The sequence below is a fragment of the Bidens hawaiensis genome, unplaced genomic scaffold (assembly GCF_021521415.1).
Source record: "Bidens hawaiensis isolate Kalapana, Puna unplaced genomic scaffold, B.hawaiensis_p1.1 tig00000296_1, whole genome shotgun sequence".
In the NCBI taxonomy this organism is placed as follows: Eukaryota; Viridiplantae; Streptophyta; class Magnoliopsida; order Asterales; family Asteraceae; genus Bidens; species Bidens hawaiensis.
In genome coordinates, this window is record NW_027491024.1 from 4,034,951 (window position 1) to 4,057,369 (window position 22,419).

The window sequence follows — 22,419 nt, forward strand, 5'->3', positions numbered from 1 at the left end:
AAGTGTTCGTTCGTTAATGTTCGTTACGTTCATTTACGTCCATCCGGTTACGTTAGTTTATTAGAATTTTACTATTACTATTTTTATTTATTTTTCGCTATTATGATTTAGATATAGCTATGTTTATGATTACTATGTGAAGTATTTTTATTTTTTTTTGATATTATGCAGTGTACTTTCAGATTTTTTGATAACTTTGTGTTTGAGTTAGTGATTATTTCAAACTAATATTTTGTTTATGTTTGTTTGTGTCCGTTAGTACCCGGTTACATTTGTGTGTACATGTTAGTGTCCATTAGTGTCTATTTGTGTCAGTTTATATAATTAATGAACGGACACAGACAAATACGAACAAGCTTAATTTCTTAACGAACGGACATGGACAACAAATTTTGTTAGGTAAATCGTTCATGAACCTGTCCGAGGATGAACACGAATAAGGTCTTGTCATGTTTGGTTCGGGTCGTTTACAACGCTACATAAGTATATATAAAAACTTAATTTTTCTTTAAAAAAAATAGCAAAGGAAACATAAGGAAATGGATAAGACTAACATGTTTGTATGTGTATGAGTTGTACACTGTGGGACAAGCCGTTTTATGAAGGTCATGTGTATGACCCGTGTTGTGCGGCCAACCACGTGATACTCTTTGAGTTCATTGTTTTACTTATAACCATGTGATTCCACAATCCACATGCTCCCTTCAAGAGGTTGCTTCTCAAATAAAACATAAGCTCAGGGGTTTAAACGAAAATGATCAAGACTATTTGTCCCTTGTACGCCAGCTGCGTTCGAGCTCAAGTTTTTAACTCGGTTAAGTATATCGAGTCAAACTGAGCTGAATTAGTTATTTACAAACTCTAGCCCAGACTAACAATGCCTCGAATAAAATTGACTTGTGAACAAATTAAAAACGTTGTAAACAAGTTGGAGAATTGAACTTATAAATAATTCAAGTATGTTATTTTGAATTTAAACAAGTTGACGAGTTAACCCATTTAGTAATAGTACAACTACAACCCATACATGACCTCTCTATTAAACATGACAACCTAAATATGACATGCTTATTTAACGGTTTAAACTAATCAACTCGATAACTAATCATTTTCGTGGTTGGCATATGTCAGGCTTTATCACTTTATGTTTATGTTAGAAATTTCCACCATGAATAGTTTATCAACGTAGTTACTACTTACTAACTTTAAATTCCGATCAAAATGAATGACCAACTGATCGTTGAAGGCTACCCACAGCTATGTCTTTTCTTATTTTTATTTTTTTATTTAAAAAAAAAACATAATTAATTGCTTTAAAAATAAAACTACCAAAGCCCAGTTGATCGAGTAGAAAGATACAGTTACTTCATGGGCTTCAGATAGAGCACAAACAAAAATACAAACCTATCTGTTGATTGTACCAGTTTCAACCCAAAAAAGCCCAACTTTTCTACACACACAATGACACAAGAGTTGTTATAATAAGTTAAGGAAAAAAACATCTTACTTTTGGATCTCATAATTATAGATAAGAAGGTGTGTTGGTGTATTTGGAAGATTAGGAATAAAGCTATCTTCTCAAATAAGACGGTTTGCTTCTCCAAAACTATGGAAGATGTTAAATCGTGGGGTTTTCTTTGGATAAAAAATCACTAATCTTTCGAAAATTTGTTGTGGAAATATTGGTGTAATATTATGTTGCAAGTCCTATTATCTTTTGTTCGGTTTCTAACTTCTTGCTAGTTGGTTTTAATGAAATTTGTAGTTCCAAAAAAGTAAGGAAAAAAAAAAGATAATTCCGACTTAACTCTCATCTTGCCCGAAAAAAGGGCCCAACCGTGAGCAAGGGGTGGCCGGCCCGAGTAGCTTCAACAAGTTGGTTGTGGGCTTAGAGGATGTTTAAGGAGTTTTTTTAATGACCAAGTTAAAGTTGTTAATATTTCTTGTTAGCTAAGTTATGTTAACATTATAAATACGTAAATAAGATATGTTAGTTCATGCTTAATAGACTATTTTATGTAATGGATTAAATGTATACCGGACTATGTTTGTTACTTTTGGGTTTTTTCCTATAGACATTTGGCTAATCGACTAATTTTTTGTTGGGTTTTAATGAAATAGTATGTTTAAAAAAGATTTATGGGTTCAATTGTAACTTGTTTAAAGGCTATTGTTTCTAAAAAAATATATTTATACATATATAAACGAATTTGAAAATTATGGGCCTTGATCCAAACCTAATGAGTGCTTACTTGAATGGTCATTTTCGACTCCAACCCTTGGGATCTATTACATGTTCAGCTCGTAGTCCGAACCATATATCATAATAACAACAATCCAATCTTAAAAATATTAAACTCGAACAATTAACCAAATGACTTTCATGTCTTTGTTCGTTCGTTAAGAGAATTAGTGTGCTCGTATTCGTTTATTTTGTTGATCATTGGTTTGAGGAAAATAAACAATCATACACGAACAAACATAAGTGCACATAGGTTAAGGAGAATATAAACAAAAATAATTGAGCGAACACCAATTAAATAAACTGAACCTAAATAATTAATTAAACTAGACCAAATTATATGATGTTTTTTTTCTTTTATAATTTTGTAAATCCAGATTAAATTGTAATTTGTAACCAGAGTTAAATGAATCTTACTAATCTATTAAATCAACACAATTCTGCCACATGTCCTTCTACTAGGGTGTCCACCTATGCCTCCTTATCATCTCATTTCCATTCTAAGACTCTCTAATATGCTGTCATGTGTCATCTTAACCACAAAACCCAAAAAAAATACCGGTCCATTTTCTATAACCCACAAACAATCCAACCACTCATTTTTCTCTTTAATCTCTATACGAACATACTAAACCTAATAATCCTCCGCTACTATTCTACTCTATTTCCAGCCGTCATATTCCGACTTCTCCATTATTCACCATGTTATTCTTCAATTCCATATGTGGAAAGGTCTAAATCGTTTGGATTCCGTTCAATTCATCGTTTGTCATACGAGATGCGATAAGGTTTTTTCTCGCAATTGATGATTCGTATAACAGATCGATTCTCCGGTGAACATAATAAAGGTAATTAACAGACGATTTTTTCACCTTTAGATTCTTAATTATTATAATAACATCCGATGAATATGGTCCGGCCAGTTTGTTTTGTTATGATAATTCATATAGTTAATTATCACAATTGACTTATTTCGGCCAAACTTTTATAAATGTAATTTTATGTTTAATTATATTCTCCGGCCATTTTTTTGATTTCTTCATAATTGATTTTTATCCGGCCACACTGTTATAAACATAATTTTATGTTAAATTATATTTTTCGGGCAATTTTATATTATTTTCTTTAGTCAACAATCATAATTGAACTCTTAATTGTTTTCCGGCCACTTTGTAATTTATGTTTTTATTTTCGACCAATTTCCGTTAAGATTTTCATTTTTTTCCGGCCAATTTAATATTTAATTTCCGGGCAATTTTAAATTATTTTCTGTAGTCAACTGTCATAATTGTACTCTTAATTGGTTTCCGACCACTTTGTAATTTATGTTTTAATTTTCGATCAATTTCCGTTCACTGTTTGATTTTTTTCCGGCCAATTTACTATTTAATTAAAATTTAAATTACATATTAAATTATAATATTCATGTTCCAAATATAATTTATTCTATTATTTATTACAAATATTAATGTACCTAACTGATTCAATGATTACGTTTTGACTTAATTGTCAACTTCCTAATTTTTTAAGATTTGACTAAAATAACTGTATTTAAAGAAATAATTTAATAATTAATGTTCTTTATTTATTTTTATATTATAATTTACAATAAGTTATATATTCAGAAACAATAAGTTATTTTTGTATATTTTAATTTACAATAAACGGATTGATTATATTCGAATTTCTTTCAAAAACCTTTATATTTTCATAAATAATACGTTATTTTTGGATATTATAATTTACAATAAACCGGTTGATTATATTCGATTTTATTTTAAGAAACTTTCTATACATAATATGTTTAACAAAGTTAAAACTCTCTACATTCTATTATATAATATCTAATCACATATTAAATTTTCATAATCATAGCTCTTTTATCTCATTCGTATTTTCTTCCATGTAAGCTTCTACACTTTTAATAATTGTGTTTAGTTTTCGGCCACTTTATTTAACTGTTTAATATTTCATTTTAAGCATATGTCAATGGAAGCTCAGACCTTTACCATGCTAAATGAGATTGATGTTCTCAAAACATCAACATCAACTCTTAAGGTTAGAGTTCTGAGACTTTGGAGTATCAAAGATAACAAAAATGTCAACGAGGATTTTTTGATCGAGATGGTTTTAATGGAAGAGGTAACAGTGTATTGATTAATCTGTATATATGTTAGACGTTCTACAGTTTTATCATTAAATAAATACTTATTTCTTTAATGACAGGAGAATCGAATCCAAGTCACCGTTTACAAACAGGATATCTTTAGATTCAAAAGATTCTTGAAGGAAAGCTCTACTCTTACTATTGTTAATCCTAGAATTGGTCTAAATGGATCAAACTACAGAGTTATTGATTCTCCCAACAAATTAGTGTTTGGACCAAACACTCACGTTAATCCATGTCAAGAGTTTGAAGGTCGCATGTTTGGATTCAAAATGATTTCATTTGAATCAGTAATCAAGAAACAAATTTCTTTGAAGTCCACAATTGGTAAAATACTATTAGTATTCAAAGAAATTATTTATTCAATTTATCCTTAGATTTCCAGTTGATGTTTTACTTAATTTATTTAATTCTTTCTTTTAGATATAATTGGTCATGTGGTTCATGTTTTCAAGACGAATGTTTCAAACGCCAAAGACAAAAACAAGCGTACAATGGAGTTATGTGATTTAAGGTACCACTATTTTTAGATATTTTATTTAAATAATTTTGTTAATTTACTTTATCTTGATTTTGAACACTTATTTGTATTTTAGTGGAAACTGTGTATCTCACGCTATGGGATCATTATGCATCCGAGATCTCTAAATATGTCGTTGATCATTTTGATGAACCACATGCCGTTATTGTTCTCCAGTTTGGTAGGGTTAAGTATTACACCGGTTCTGATGGTAAAGGTAATAATGTTTACTGTTTTCAAGTTAATTGAAATATAAGCATAGCACCTTAATCTAATTTATCACTCATTAATATTCAATTTTTGTAGAGAAAGTCTATGTGTCTAATTCTTTTGGATTTAATGTTAGCCGTTTGTTCATTAACGACTATTTATTTGAGATAGAAGAATACAAAAACAGGTATATTTTTTGTTTTCTTTATTTACTTTATTTTGTTTACTACATTAGATTTGGTTATTTAAATTTTATCCCTTTTACTTTTTATTAAATATGTAGTTTGGCCGAAATGTTGAATGGAAATGATGTCGTTATTCGTAAACCGATTCCAGTCAAGATGCTCTCTTCTGTTGATGATGAGTTTTTGAAAGCTACAGATTTGTTTAACATTTGTGATATTTGTACCATTATATTTGTAAGTTAATTATTAAATTCACTATTTAAACCATTATATTAAATAATTTGTTTTTTACTTATTTTCAGCCTAAGAATATCATTATCCTTGGTACAATTAAGGCCATATGTCCATATACAGAGTGGTATTACATTAGCTGTAATACTTGTAGCCGTAAACTCATGGAAAATATTGGTGAAGGGGTAACTGAATATGAATGCAAAACAGTAAGACGCAATGTGTTAGGTGTTGTTCCTACACCTAGGTAATTAGTGAAAACAAATTCAAATATTTATTTACAAAAAATTCAATATTCTGTTTTGCTTTGTATTAACCTATTTTAAATTTTATATAGATTCAAGATAAAGATAAGGGTTCAAGATTCGACTGGTGTTGTGTCGTTGACTCTCTTCGATAGAGATACTAAAATGCTAATCAACAAAACTGCAGCTGAATTGATTGATTCTTAAAAGCAGCTGAATATTATTTAAGGAATTTATTTGCTACAATGTTGATTACTTATAGTTTATCTAGACCTCATTTTGTTTGGGAAAGTACTTGGCAACTTTTAGTTGACGGTATTCTATACAAACAACAAAAAGATCAAAACAACCCTGGTACGATTTATGTTTTTAATATTTTCAATTATTCCAAATATCTAACATCAATAAATTTTTATATTATATTAATTTTAGTTGGTTATTATATTTATTTCACGTTTGATTCTTAATGAAGAGCAGCTAAAAAACTTAGCACTCCTGTAAATTCCAAATTTTTTAATATGCAACAACTCAAGTCTTAGAAGACATCAACAAATGCCTTTTCCAGATATAGAAACAATTTCAAGAGCAACTAATCCGTTGACGGTGGAAGAGCTTTCATATGATACCGAGACCATGAATAACGAATTTAATAATCTATTTGATTCGTTAACTGATGAACAGAGAGGGGTTTATAATGAAATAATGAACACTTTGGTTGATAAAAAAGGTGGCGTGTTTTTTGTTTATGGTTACGGTGGTACTGGAATAACTTATTTATGGAAGACATTATCTGCATTTATTGTGACATTCGTCAAATTTCAGATGGCGAATTATATTCGTTTTTGTAAACTTTTAATACGTATACCCAACTCAACACTTTAGAACCTTATTTATTTATTATATAATATTATAATAGACATCGATCTCAAATAATATCGATGTTTGTCATATTTTAGTGTCGTTAAGAAAACATAAGGAGTTCAAAATGATTTTCGTAAAGTCGTTACGAGTTGTACAAACCTTTAAGCTCGTTTAAACATTCATTGAAACTTGAGGGGGTTGTTATGAAAATATGCCTACATATACCACCAACACAAACCTAACCCTAACATAAACATCAAGCCTCATCTCTTTCTCTCTTGTCCCGGCCGCCGCCGCCGCCTCCGGCGAGCACCGCCACCTCAGGCCACCACCTCCAACACACTCACACAACACACAACCGTCGCCACCCTCCCTTGGCCGTTTTTCTGGCGAGCTCAAGCGGTCCGACGACACCCCACCACCTCTGACACACCGCCACCAATACCCACCTCCCTCTGGTCCGAAACCCCAGCCACCCGCTCCCCCTTTCCCCTTCGTTTTCGTTTTCCGGCGACCGGAAAACCGGCCGCCGCCCACTCCTTCCGCAGCTCTCTATCTCTCTCCCTGCCTCTCTCTCTCTCGGCTCTCTCTCTCAGTCGCTCTCTCTCTCTATCTCTCTCTCTTTCTCGTCATCTCTCTACGGCTCTCTCCTATCTCTTCTCTTTCTCTCTGCTGTTGTTTTCCGGCGCACCTCAGGTGGCCGGAATCGGCCTCGGTGACTTCCGTTTCTTCGTCCCTGGCAGTTTCGGCTCGGGAACAGTTAATAGGTAAAGTTAATTTGGGTTTTGATATTGTTAGTTTTCGTGTGGAGTTGTTTTGATTTGGGAAAAGATAAACGATCGGGAAATGGTTATCTTGGCTCGATTAGTTTGTACGTTAGTTGTTAGACTAAAGGTCTCGGGTTCGAGTCTCCTCCTAAACCGATTTTGTGTTATCATGGTTAAAAATCGTATAATTAGTATAAAACTATTAAATATATAAAACTCATTATTTATAACAATAATTATTATTATTATTAACTTTTTATATAAAAAATGTATATCATTATAAATTCTAATTATTAGTATTAGTATTATTGTTAATGTTATTGCTATTATCATTATTAATATAAATATTAAAGTTACTATTATTATTTAAGATCATATTATTATTATTTATTAAAATTATATTTTATCTTTTATTATTAGCAATAATATTATTGTATTTATTTTGTGAACTCGTTTAGAACTCGAACCGACATCGAGGGCGGTATCATTATTTACTATCAATATTAATTATTATTATTATTATTATTATTATTATTATTATTATTATTATTATTATTTTTATCAACAACATTTTATTTAATACTAAGATCGTTATTCGTTAACTATTATTATTAGCGTTACACTATATTAGTATTATTAATAATAATTATTATTATTATCATCATTATCTTATATATATATATATATATATTTACATATATATATATATATATATATATCTAACATATCTTTTTAGAATTATTATTACCATTACTATCATTATTATAAACTTTATTATCAATTCATTTTTTTACAAAATCGAACTCTTGATTTAAACCCGTCTTGTCTCTATTTAATGTTGGTTTAGTTATTTAAAAGCCCAATAAAATAATATTATTTTATTTTATTTGTCATTAAGTACGAGTCCCTAACCATTAACAAATTAACCGGTAATCCGATTAATAACCGAACCTTCTTGTTCAATGCTTCCAATATAGTTTCATTATGGTTTCAAGTTCATTAATATATATTACATTATTTATTTTAGCTAAGGTGTTTATCGTTTCAAGTCGGATTCGTTCGTTTCGTTTACAAGCTTTCTATTTGTCGATCACTTATTAGTTTCTCAATTCATCAATCGATGTGAGTACTTTCATACCCCTTTTTACATCTTCTATTTTGGGGTGACATTTCATACTTATCAAACTAAATGTTTCAATCACTTGAATCTTTAAACCCACAAACGTGATTGTATACTTTACTTGAATAATTGCTTGATTTGGTGTTCTATGCTTACATGCTATGTGCCTATGTGTTTATCGCTTTCAGTCATGGGGAAGTCTATAAATCTGTGATCTATCTGGTATTCTCTTATAGCACGGTGTCGTTAACGTAATGCAATTAACGATATTCTATTAAATCCTAGACTACTTGGAAACCCCTTGTAGCTAGGTGGCGCTAACGTAATTCTATTAGCGATTGTCAATTTATCCAAGTTTTTGCTTTTATTTATTGTTTTGTATACAAGTTTTGTGGCTTTTTACTACTATATACTTATATGCTCAAACTTATGAATTGCTCACCAACCTTTGTGTTGACAAACTTTATTTTATGAAATGTTACAGGTTTGACTATTGTTGACTCGAGTGCTTGACGGAAAACGTTACCAAGACTATTAGGGTATTAGTAAAACAAACAACATGACTGCTATTTGTTTATATGAACGAGATGTGTTGTTATTGATTTGTTGAAATAAAATGAGTTGAATAAATATTGTCACTTTAAATAGTGTCTTGTGTGTTTGTCCAATCACGTTGCACCCCGGCATGTTCCGCCGCCTTTGGTCGGGGTGTGACAGATTGGTATCAGAGCCACAAGACTATAAGATAGGTGGTTAGACGTGACGACCTAGTATAGTCTTTACTTCAGGGTCCTTATACGTGTTGCCTATACGTGTTTACCCTACTTGATTGTTCAATGCACTTGTTTATTTATATACTTATTTATTTTATCAAATCATAAATATACACATACACATATTTTCATAGTACTCCAAGGTATCCTTACCTTAAAACGCAAAACGTTAGTTTTTATTGTGTTTTATGGATCACGAGCTTAACTTGGATCCCGTTGTTTCAAATCTCCTTAAAGATTGTCTCATATGAGATGACCACTTTAAGTAGTCGAATGTGAGCGTTCCGCTCGCCATCCTAATTTTTGGTGTTAAAACAATAGGACTACGGTGATTTCGTGGACTAATGTTTTGGCATGACGTTGTATCTCGATTTATTGTGTTATCATTGTTATTTGAGTCTAAAACATGAAAAAGTCGCGGTGGTACGTGCACATGTTTAGACTCCAACATGGTATTTATGTAATAAAGGTTTTTAGTGTCGGAATATCAAGTCATGGTGGTTCATGCACGATTTTCCGCCTTTAAATCTTAAAACATTATTATTACGTTTCAAGAATTTAAACCATTTTTCCTTTATTTTGTTATAAATTCTTATCATAAGTCTTCATTTATAAATGTTATATTTTTTCTTATTGTTAATAACTCTTTTATATCTCGATTTTATATGGTAAAGTTTTACACCAATTTTTCCATTTTGATTTCACAAGGATTTTTACTGCAATTTCGTTCATTAAAATCTCTTCGTTATAAAAAGGAAAATAAATAAATAAATAAATATATGTATATATAGAGTTGGATCTATTCATAAAAATTTTTAATATGTCATTTATTTTCATTAAGACGATTTACAAACAAAAATTTTATTATATAAATTTCATCATATTAAGAAGGTTGTATAATAAATTTCACCTCAACTTTTCAAGTAAATTTTCCTTTGTATAAACTTTAAATTGTCTTTAAAGTCCTGGTACAAAAAGTTTATATAAAAAATTTAGTTTTATAACTATTCTGTTTATTTCGGACGATCATTTCAAAATTTTAATTGTTTAAACTTCTCACGACATTTTTTTTAATTATACTATATTATATAATACACGTGGTAAAATCTTCACTACCCAAATTTATTTTCATAACAACTTTCATCATGCAATATTTGGTTCGTTATAAATTTTCGCAAATAAAAAAAAATTACATCATACGATTTTACGCGTTTTAAAATTCTTATGATAGTTTTGCCATGATCTTTCAAGAAAGTCCCAAACTTATAGTTTGTAATCTTCTTGAAACTCTCATGCAAAACTTCATAGAAATTTTACTTTAAAGATCAAAATCGTTTACTTATGATTTCTCGATTTACAATGCCGGTCATTTAACTTACCATGATATTTTTGTTACACGAGATTAAATAACGAACTTGATAAAAAAATTTCATTTCGCAACTTTGTTTTCCCAAAGACGACATTCATCATTTAATATTGAAACCTCATAACAAATTTTAACATTCAATTTACGTATTTTAAATTTCCTCACAAGCAATAAATAAATAAATTTATTTAATCTTTATAAAAAAAAATTTGTATGATTCACACGCTCGAATCTCAAAAAAAAATTCTTTTTATATAAAATATATATTCATATATATATTAACATGTAATTTTAATTATCAAAATTTTCATGGACATTTCAAACATTATTTATAAATTATGATATTTTCAATTTAATACCTACTATTAGTCAAAATTTCCCTAAACGCAACCACAAGTTTCCAAACACTCGTATCCCATCTCAAACTAGCGCCTTAAATCGAACAATCCTTACACTTCAAAAGTTTTCCCGCACACTCAAATCTTTCCTCAATATGAACGAAACCTAAACATCCAAAAGTATACCCTCATCTACCCAAACCCCATGCAAGTCCAAGATATACAAAAAAAATCAACACAACAAAAGGCCCTAACTACCGACACTTCTACGCCACGAAAACCTGTCAAACTCACTATCCAAATACTTCAAGGACACCGACAAACACACCCACAAAATACCTTGAACATACGATAACCAAAGCTTACCCAACTATGACTCAAATCCTTCGACCCATGCTATGTCAATTCACCAAACCATATCGCCACACCGTTCACATCCAACCATAGAGTTTGATATCAAAATAGAAACCCAAACAATCCTTACTAAATACATGTATAAACCATAAACCGAATCTAAACCCAAACTAGTCAAGGTCGAGTAATTACCCAACCCATCAACTTACCCGAACTCAAATAAGCAAGCATCATCCTAATAGCCCAACCACTACTCACACAAATCATCCAAGCTTAACCCACTCAAAAGACCTAAACTCAACAAACCACATCGATTCAATTCAAGAAAAAAAACTCAACTACCCAAGCCGACCTAAACACTCTCACTTACTACTAAATTTCCAACTCGTTCACCGTATGAAGCCTAAGACCCCTCCATACACACACGAGCTTCACTTTTCCCTAATTTTGTTTTTTTGTATAAATATATATATATATATATATATATATATACAACTAATGTATGGATAACAATCTCATGTGTTCAAATAATCACTTTTAAATTATATAAAAAAATATAATAATAAAAATGATAATAATGGTTTACGTGCCATGCTCGTATTTTATGAAGCATTTTTTTAAAAATATATATACATATATATGGTATTGTCATGACAACAAAATTTTATTATGAGGAATTGTATTTAAGGGTTATTAAACGATTATATGTATGAATTCAAGATTATAAATATTGTCACCTAAGGTGATAAATCTCTTAATAACTTTAAAAATCGAGGTTTCATTTTGAATGTTGAATGCGGAAATTTATTTAGTAATAAATTACAACTTTTCTCATGTTGCATAAACTCAATAACCATGGCTTTGCAAATTTTGGGACGCATTTATAAATATTTATATTGTTACACAAATTTTTGCTCAATAACGATTTACGCAAACTACTTTTTATTATCGCAAGCATTATTTTATAAATACTTTTTTTATCACAACCGCTTTATGTATACAAACTCCTTTAACAATCTGGGTTAAAAGATTTACATTCAATAATGATTTAAATATTGCCCTAACAATGCGTTACCGCGATGCTTCGTTATTGTGTACATGTCTTAGAAACAATAAAACGGCCTTACTTAAGACCTCATTTTCAGTTTTAGTCTATTATACGTTACGCGATTTACATATTTAGTCATTAAATTCGAGTCTCACGATTTTGCGATTTTATTTTCATTTGATGAGATGTTTTGATGACAATATTTTGCACATGAGATTTCATTGTTGTGTTTGATTTTCGTGACCAAATGCAAACTATTTAATAACAATTTGTGTAATACTTTCAAAACCTTAACTTCGCCAAAATCTCGTTTATCTTTAAACGATATTTTCATGACTATATTATCTCTATTTGGGCATTTATGTAAACGCGATTCTATACGTTATTCTATATCATTTTATCTAATCTATTAACGGCTTATGTGTGGTTGTCTACAAGTTTTGGCGCTATTAGAAACCGTTATTATAATGACGATTATATAAATGGTTTCACAATAGTGGTCGTATTCACGTTTTATCACATTTCTTCGATGGTTTTGATTGTTAACTAAATACTATTTTATTTATATTGATGCACGTATGCGTCACCCCAAAGAAACTCACCTCATTCTCGTGACTTCACAAAATTGTATTCTCACTTACCTATAACCTCAAGCTTGTACACGTATGAAACTCATTGTACGACATTATTATTAATTGTAAACGTTGTTTACCCCGACCTCATATACTCACTTTTTGGGATCCTTATTTACACCTATCGGATTTCTCAATTTCACTTTTCGGATTCCCGTTTCATTTACCGGATTTCTCATTTCCTTCTATCAGGGCCTTCATTATTAAAATTTCACTCACCAGATTTTATACTAATTTAGTGACCGACTTTAAACCATGGATCTTAATGATGTACTTATTCCTTCACGATGAAGACATCTGACTTCAATCCTTGTCTCGTAATTGTTTACCCTGGATTTTTATTTATTCGATCGTCTTTACTTATTTAAACCAAAATAGTTATTTTCACCTTGGTTATACTTTAATACCTTAAACTGTTTCATTTATGTATCCCTTTTCCTACTTATTTAAAAAGTCAATCCCGAAATTCTCAACCGCTAGTACTGTTTTGTCAATATTGATAAAATTCAACAAATTTATTTACTCATCTATTATTTAAAGATTTCAAAATAAATATGTCTCTTAAACAACACAATGGAACGAACCATGTGGACCATACGACGTCTAAATAATTATGGGTGCACACTTAATTATCGAAATCCCCGTATGAAAGCCATAGTAATTACACTTGTGTGCGATAACTCAGACCCGAGGATGATGGCAGAAAAACGATGGAAATACGAATCGTGATAAAGGCATGATGGATACGCCGCTGGTACTTCCTATATAAAAGTGTCTTTATCATGTTTCTCATTTCTAGCGTTCTTCGAGTCATGCTAGGTTTTGATGTTATTCTTTTGCTTAAAATTTGTTCATGCAAGTATCTTACTAAAGACAATATTAGTTAATAATTACTTTTTCTTTAAGTTTATTTTAATTTCGGGACGAAATTTCTAAAAAGTTGGGGATACTGTGACATTCGTCAAATTTCAGATCGCGAATTATATTCGTTTTTGTAAACTTTTAATACGTATACCCAACTCAACACTTTAGAACCTTATTTATTTATTATATAATATTATAATAGACATCGATCTCAAATAATATCGATGTTTGTCATATTTTAGTGTCGTTAAGAAAACATAAGGAGTTCAAAACGATTTTTGTAAAGTCGTTACGAGTTGTACAAACCTTTAAGCTCGTTTAAACATTCATTGAAACTTGAGGGGGCTGTTATGAAAATATGCCTACATATACCACCAACACAAACCTAACCCTAACATAAACATCAAGCATCATCTCTTTCCCTCTTGTCCCGGCCGCCGCCGCCGCCTCCGGCGAGCACCGCCACCTCCGGCCTCCACCTCCAACACACTCACACAACATACAGCCGTCGCCACCCTCCCTTGGCCGTTTTTTCGGCGAGCTCAAGCGGTCCGACGACACCCCACCACCTCCGACACACCGCCACCAATACCCACCTCCCTCTGGTCCGAAACCCCAGCCACCCGCTCCCCCTTTCCCCTTCGTTTTCGTTTTCCGGCGACCGGAAAACCGGCCGCCGCCCACTCCTTCCGCAGCTCTCTATCTCTCTCGCTGCCTCTCTCTCTCGGCTCTCTCTCTCTCTCTATCTCTCTCTCTTTCTCGTCATCTCTCTCCGGATCTCTCCTATCTCTTCTCTTTCTCTCTGCTGTTGTTTTCCGGCGCACCTCAGGTGGCCGGAATCGGCCTCGGTGACTTCCGTTTCTTCGTCCCTGGCAGTTTCGGCTCGGGAACAGTTAATAGGTAAAGTTAATTTGGGTTTTGATATTGTTAGTTTTCGTGTGGAGTTGTTTTGATTTGGGAAAAGATAAACGATCGGGAAATGGTTATCTTGGCTCGATTAGTTTGTACGTTAGTTGTTAGACTAAAGGTCTCGGGTTCGAGTCTCCTCCTAAACCGATTTTATGTTATCATGGTTAAAAATCGTATAATTAGTATAAAACTATTAAATATATAAAACTCATTATTTATAACAATAATTATTATTATTATTAACTTTTTATAAAAAAAATGTATATCATTATAAATTCTAATTATTAGTATTAGTATTATTGTTAATGTTATTGCTATTATCATTATTAATATAAATATTAAAGTTACTATTATTATTTAAGATCATATTATTATTATTTATTAAAATTATATTTTATCTTTTATTATTAGCAATAATATTATTGTATTTATTTTGTGAACTCGTTTAGAACTCGAACCGACATCGAGGGCGGTATCATTATTTACTATCAATATTAATTATTATTATTATTATTTTTATCAACAACATTTTAATTAATACTAAGATCGTTATTCTTTAACTATTATTATTAGTATTATACTATATTAGTATTATTAATAATAATAATTATTATTATCATCATTATCTTATATATATATATATATATATATATATATATATATTTACATATATATATATATATATATATATATATCTAACATATCTTTTTAGAATTATTATTACCATTACTATCATTATTATAAACTTTATTATCAATTCATTTTTTTTACAAAATCGAACTCTTGATTTAAACCCGTCTTGTATCTATTTAATGTTGGTTTAGTTATTTAAAAGCCCAATAAAATAATATTATTTTATTTTATTTGTCATTAAGTACGAGTCCCTAACCATTAACAAATTAACCGGTAATCCGATTAATAACCGAACCTTCTTGTTCAATGCTTCCAATATAGTTTCATTATGGTTTCAAGTTTATTAATATAGTGTCTTTAAATAGTGTCTTGCGTATTTGTCCAATCACGTTGCACCCCGGCATGTTCCGCCGCCTTTGGTAGGGGTGTGACATTTATAAGGTCAAAGGGAGACGTTGTGTTGAATGTTGCTTCAAGCGGTATAGCTTCTTTGCTGTTGGAGGGTGGAAGAACAGCACATTCGAGATTTTTGATACCCATTAATATTACAAAATACTTTTTGTTACTTTTAATATTAATAGTTTTTTTATTATATATTGTTTTATTTGTTATTCGAATATAAATTTACTTTAAATAGGTTACGTTATATATATATTTTTTTCTTTTTTCTTATAATTAGGTTAAAGGAAATACCGACGTCTATGAGTTATTGAAAAAGACAAGCTTGATAATTTGGGATGAAGCACCAATGATTCATAAGCATGCCTTTGAAGCTTTAGACAGAACTTTAAACGATGTTATGAATGGTGATTCTGCAAATACTTCCGAATCACTTTTTGGAGGTAAGGTTGTTGTTTTTGGTGGTGATTTTCGCCAAATTTTGCCCGTTGTAACTAACGGTACCAGAAGTGAATGTGTCAATGCTTGCATCAATTCTTCTTATATCTGGTCTAAGTGTAAGGTTCTTAAACTAACTAAGAACATGAGGCTTACAGTTGGATGTTGATCTTCAGACGTTGAAAACATCAAAGAGTTTGCTGACTGCTGTTAGACATAGGTCAAGGAACCGTCGGTGGTCCAAATGACGGAAAGTCGGTTATTGATATTCCAGATGATCTGTTGATATTGAACTCACTTGATCCCATTGGTGATTTAATAAGGTTTGTATATCCTGATATATTAGATAGATTCAACGAACTTACTTACTTTCAGGATCGCGCACTGCTTGCACCTTTGAATGAGGTGGTTCAAGAAATTAACGAACGTATGTTAGCCCTCTTTCTTGGTGACGAAGTCCAGTATTTAAGTTCCGACAGTTTAGTTGAATCTGAAGACGTTTCCGACGATGTTGATCCACAGTTGTATTCCCCTTATTTGTTAAATGGTTTAAAGATGTTAGGAATGCCGAATCATAGATTGGTTCTTAAAGATGGTGTTCCCATCATGCTATTAAGGAATATTAATCATAAAAAGGGTCTGTGCAATGGAATGCGCCTTCAAGTCGTTAGTCTAGGTAGGTGTGTAATTGAAGCTAAAGTTGTCTCTGGTACAAATATAGGATATCGCACTTTAATTAGTCGAATAAGCCTTACACCAACTGATAAGAAACTTCCTTTCAAATTAAAAAGGAGACAGTTTCCTATTTGCTTATGTTTTGCCATGACAATCAACAAAAGTCAAGGTCAATCATTGTCAAGAGTTGGATTGTATCTTAAAATCCCGTATTTTCTCATGGTCAGCTTTATGTGGCTTTGTCAAGAGTTAAGAGTCGAGATGGTATTAAGTTATTGATACTCGACAAAGAATCAAAGCTTACAAATAAAACAACAAATGTTGTGTACAAGGAGATTTTTGAAAACTTAGAATGATAAATATTATATTTGTCATTTATTTTAAATTATTCTATTCTACTCTAAGTGTTATCATGTAACTTATTTTGTTCTATACTTTTGTTATGTAGTTGTAAAACTTTTTTTATATTTGTTTAATCATAACTTATAAATTGTTAAAGTTATTGCTAAGTATTTCAATTTTCGGATATATATGTTTTAATAGATAGCATTGTTTAAAATTCAATTCCAAGTTTAAATATTTCAAATATTTATAATAATAATAATAATAGCTAATAAAATATTACAAATATAGGGTAACTATACATGATAATTATATAGATATAATCATTTACATCATTGGAAAAATAAACCGTCACTTCATTTATATATTTTATAATTATCAATTTAATTAATCATCATCTTCTTCTTCTTCTTTTACAATCTAAAGATTTTTTATAACAAACTACGCATATATTGCTAACAAATGTCGATCATTGTCAACTGGAAGTATTCTACTGTTTTACGTAAGTATGAATTTCTGTTTAGTGATTTCTTCATGATACAAAAAGATAATATGGAGTCGGTGATGATGTTTAATAACCTCTTTAAGCATCAGATTCATGAGATTGGTGTTCGGAAAGTTTCTCCTTGTATTCAAGAAACCAATCTCATCAATCTGTTACGTGAATACCTTGATGATCTCCACCAAGATGTTTTACCGTTTGAACATGTTAGGGATTGGTTTTTTTATCTTACTCAAAACAAAGTTGTTATTAACTTTGAGAATGGGCAGTATAAAAATTTGAATCCTAAACAATTATTGTCATGTGATGATTTGTTCCTTTTGAGAGAGCTAGATGATTTGAAATTATCTAATCATAGAAAACAAATTGCACATCTTGACTTGGAAAGGGAGGTCAGTTTGAAGGTTAAATGGTTATGCGAATGTGCAAACTATGAAAGTGATTATGATGGTTATCCCGAAAGTTTGTTGTCCGATGATGAAGGAGAAGGTAATATATTAATGGTTTAGATATTGTTGATAGACTTAAAAATATCAGTATATTGTCAACATATTTTTCAAAAACTAATAAATAAAATTATGAACTTTAGATATGTAGGTCGGACATAACAACTTTGTAATGCTTAGATTTTACTAATTATTATACATGTTGTTATGTTCAGTTTAATTTAAATGAATATTGTGTTGTTTTTATAACTTTTCAGGTGTTTAGGAAATGGGAGTTTATGTTGTTATAACTTTTGAAGACTTTGATGATGTTTTTATATCAAAGAACATGGTTAGTGTTTTTGTTAATGTCTTTTGGTGATTTGGATTAAATTAAGTTATTGTAATTTTGAAGTTTGAATGTTAAGACAATGTAATTTTATAATAATTTTGTAACAAATATGAACAGGTGGTATGTTAACTTAAACGCATGTTTAAATTGCTTTTTTATAGTGACATGTTATTCCACTCGCGTGTTACGCGGGTCTATACCCTAGTATATATGTAAACAAACAAACTTAAACTAACATGAACGTAAATAAACCAACGAACGCTCATGAACATAACTCAACCAACAATAAATGTGTTCTTATTCATTACACTAACTAAAGTTTTGTTTATTTTCATTCGTTTATTATATTAATTAATTAGTATAAAAATGAAGTTTCTGTCCCGTCACGAACCGTTAGAAACTTTAGTAACATTGTAGGTGTAAGCAAAAACCAAACCCCAACCAAGTAAACCAAACCGAAAAACAAATTACCCTGAAAACGATTAACCAAAAACCAAATTAATCGAAAATTTAAAACCAAAAATCAGTTATCGGTTTATAAAGCTTAAAACCGAACCAAATCGAACCATGTCCTCCGGCCACCCAGTTTATAAAAGTCAAAATGAGTGGTAAACTCTTTCTTTAAAACTTAAAACCCTAATTCCCAAACCCTAGTCTTCAATGGCGAACCTGCAAACCCTACGCAGCTACGAGCTTCGTCTCCTTCAATGCACACTTTCACCTAACCAAACCCGACCCGTTTCCACTACCCCAATTCAAACCCTAATTGAATCAATCGAATTGGGTCAATTCACCAAACCCTTACTATCCAATTCCGCCAAATTCCTCTTCAGTGTCACCAATTCCTACTCCGATTCCATCATAAATCGCGTCAATTCGTTCTTAATCGCACCAAACACCGACTCAATTGAAGAAAGGGTATTTTTGGTATTTGTTCTTGCAGTTTCAGCTTTTTTAGGGTTTGTTCAGTCCAATGTCACCGGACCAGTTGAACCACTGCCTCAATTGTTTGATAAAGAGGATTTGGAAATTTGGGCGAGAAATGAGGTGATGTCATCTGGGTCTGATTTGTTAGGAAAGTTTAATAATTTGGAGTATTTAGTGTTTGCTAAGTTATTATTGTTGAGACTTAGAGAACATAATGTTGACTTTCCGACGGTTTCGTTATGGTTAGCTAGGGCTTTACTGGTTCAACAGAAGCTTCTTGACGGTAGTTCATCGGCTTTGTTTGAGATGTTAAAGGAGGTCAAGTCTGAAGCTTTAGCCAATTTGGGTGATTTGGAGAAAGTGGGTATGTATTGGAATGGGACGGAAGAGGTGCTTTTGAGGGATGTTGTGTCTATGGTTCATTTGGAGTTGGGGATTATTGATTTTAGATACAGGTATGTTGACGCTGCGAACTCGCATTTTGGAATGGCGGAAAAAGCGTGCGGGCTTTCGCTTTCTGTAAGTGGTGAGATGGGTTTTAGAACCGTGCATCAGGTGGACCCGAAGGCACAGCTTCGTCTTTTTGCTGATGTTAATGGTTCGGTGGTTAGTAAAGATCAGTCTTTGCAGCGTGGTCATCAGGTACATGACACGTCTGATGTGTTGTTGACGCCTAGGTTTTTGGAACAAAACGATGAAGGTGTTGTCCGTTTGAGTCCGGTTCAACAAGCGCTGATTTTGGCACAGTGTTTGATAATTGAAAAGAATACTCCACATGATGAAATGCAGAGGTGGGATATGGCTCCGTATATAGAGGCGGTTGATTCTCAACCATCGTCTTTGTTTATTATTAAATGTTTTTGTGATTTGTTACGTATAAGATGGGAGAAAACGCGTGGTAGAACGAAAGAACGGGCTATGTTAATGATGGATAAATTAGTTCACGGGGTTTATGAGTCGCTGCCTAACGTTGCAGAGAGAATACGTTATTGTTTTGGTGTTGATTTACTGACTATTCCATCTCTTCGCAAGGAGTATGCAGATCTTTTGGTTAGTTGCGGGTTAGTAGGTGAAGCTGTGAAGACTTATGAGAGTCTTGAATTATGGGACAATGTGATCTTTTGTTACCGTTTGTTAGACAAGAAAGCTGCATCTGTAGAGCTGATCAACACTCGTCTTTTGGAACGACCGAATGACCCAAGATTGTGGTGTTCGTTAGGTGATGTGACAAACAATGATTCATGTTATGAGAAAGCATTGGAAGTTTCAGAAAATAAGTCTGTAAGGGCAAAACGGTCACTTGCACGCAGTGCATATAACAGAGGGGAATATGAAAAATCAAAGCTTCTATGGGAATCTGCTATGGGTTTAAATTCTTTGTACCCGGATGGGTGGTTTGCACTTGGTGCAGCTGCTTTGAAGGCTCGGGATCTTGATAAAGCGTTGGATGCTTTTACACGTGCGGTTCAGATTGATCCTGATAATGGGGAGGCGTGGAATAATATTGCTTGTTTACATATGACCAGGAAAAGAAACAAAGAGGCTTTAATTGCATTTAAAGAAGCTTTAAAGTTTAAACGAGAGAGCTGGCAAATGTGGGAGAATTACAGCCAGGTCGCCGTAGATGATGGCAATTTCAGTCTTGCATTGGAAGCTACCCAGAAAGTGTTGACTTTGACCAACAATAAAAGATACGATGTTAAGTTATTAGATAGTATAATGCTTGAGATCGAAGGGAAAAATAAAAACGACGATCATGTAGATGAATTTGGGTTAGAAAGAAGTCGAGAAACAGAGCAGTTAACTGATTCGATTGGTAAGATTTTGCAGCAAATTGCTAAAAGCGGAGGGGATGGAGAGATTTGGGGATTATTTGCAAGGTGGCATAAACTTAAGGGGGATCTGTTAATGTGTTCAGAAGCTTTACTAAAGCAAGTTAGATCATATCAAGGATCTGAGGTATGGAAAGACAAAGAACGGTTCAAGAAATTTGCACGTGCTTCATTAGAGCTGTGCAAAGTTTATATGGAAATTGGGTTGATGAATGGGGGGCGTAAAGAGTTTAGTGCAGCCGAGATGCATCTCAAGAGCACTATCAAACAGGCTTCTTTGAGGTTTTCAGAAACTGAAGAATTCATGGAGCTCCAAGCTTTTCTTGAAAAGTTGCAAGCAGTTTCGCAGGCGAATTCTGCATAATGATATGTGCAACAACAGTTTTGGTTTGATTATTAGTTTCATTAGATTGGAGTTCTTAGTGGTGTTTGTATGTGATATTACTATATACACTCTTTAAGTTTATTTTTATTTTATACACACTTTTTAACCTTTCCCGGGCTATGTTATTGTTGCAGTTTTGTGATTAGTTGTTTGTTTACTTTTTTGTTCACAAAAATCATTATTACATAAGATAAATATCAAAATCTAATGCTGCGGCTGCTGTTTTCTTGCATTTTTAGGGTACAGAACATGTTTATTGGATTGAGTTACAATTTCTGTTCTTGTTAGGATGGGGTTTGTGGTTTTGGCCAAGTCATTTATATTTTCGTTGCCTGTGCGAGTTTGAGTCCGGGTTATTATTATTATTATTATTATTTATTTGTCTGGTACAAAATGTTTTAATGGCGGGGGTCAGGCATTGTTGAGGCTTTCGTTTTGAGTGGCACATATTCAGGCAACCTGGCGCGCTGGAGTTATTTAATGGCTTTTATGTTACTTTTTGTTATCAGTTTGCGTGTTCTTTTTTCTGGTTGATAGTGTGGTCGTGTGCTTCAGATTGTCAGGTACGGTATGTTTTAGGGTTTTGCTTACCTTTGTTCTTTGTGTTGAATGCCTTTTTTGTTGTTAGGGTTTGTCTGCTTTTGATGGTTTGTTTGTACTTAGGGCTTAATTACAGA

General features: G+C 32.0%; 2 protein-coding genes across 2 annotated transcripts; both read left to right on the forward strand.

Annotated features, from left to right (window-relative positions):
• Positions 1-6,352: 6,352 nt before the first annotated feature.
• On the forward strand, positions 6,353-17,256 carry LOC143620292 (uncharacterized). The gene is made up of 3 exons (XM_077091995.1): positions 6,353-6,601; positions 16,145-16,364; positions 16,523-17,256. Exons 1-3 carry the CDS (start codon positions 6,353-6,355, stop codon positions 17,254-17,256), a joined length of 1,203 nt encoding a protein of 400 aa, XP_076948110.1.
• A 1,949-nt stretch (positions 17,257-19,205) lies between these two features.
• Positions 19,206-22,017, forward strand: LOC143620734 (uncharacterized). The gene has a single exon (XM_077092363.1). The coding sequence runs from the start codon at positions 19,259-19,261 to the stop codon at positions 21,719-21,721; it is 2,463 nt and encodes an 820-aa protein (XP_076948478.1). The 5' UTR covers positions 19,206-19,258; the 3' UTR covers positions 21,722-22,017.
• Positions 22,018-22,419: the final 402 nt, after the last annotated feature.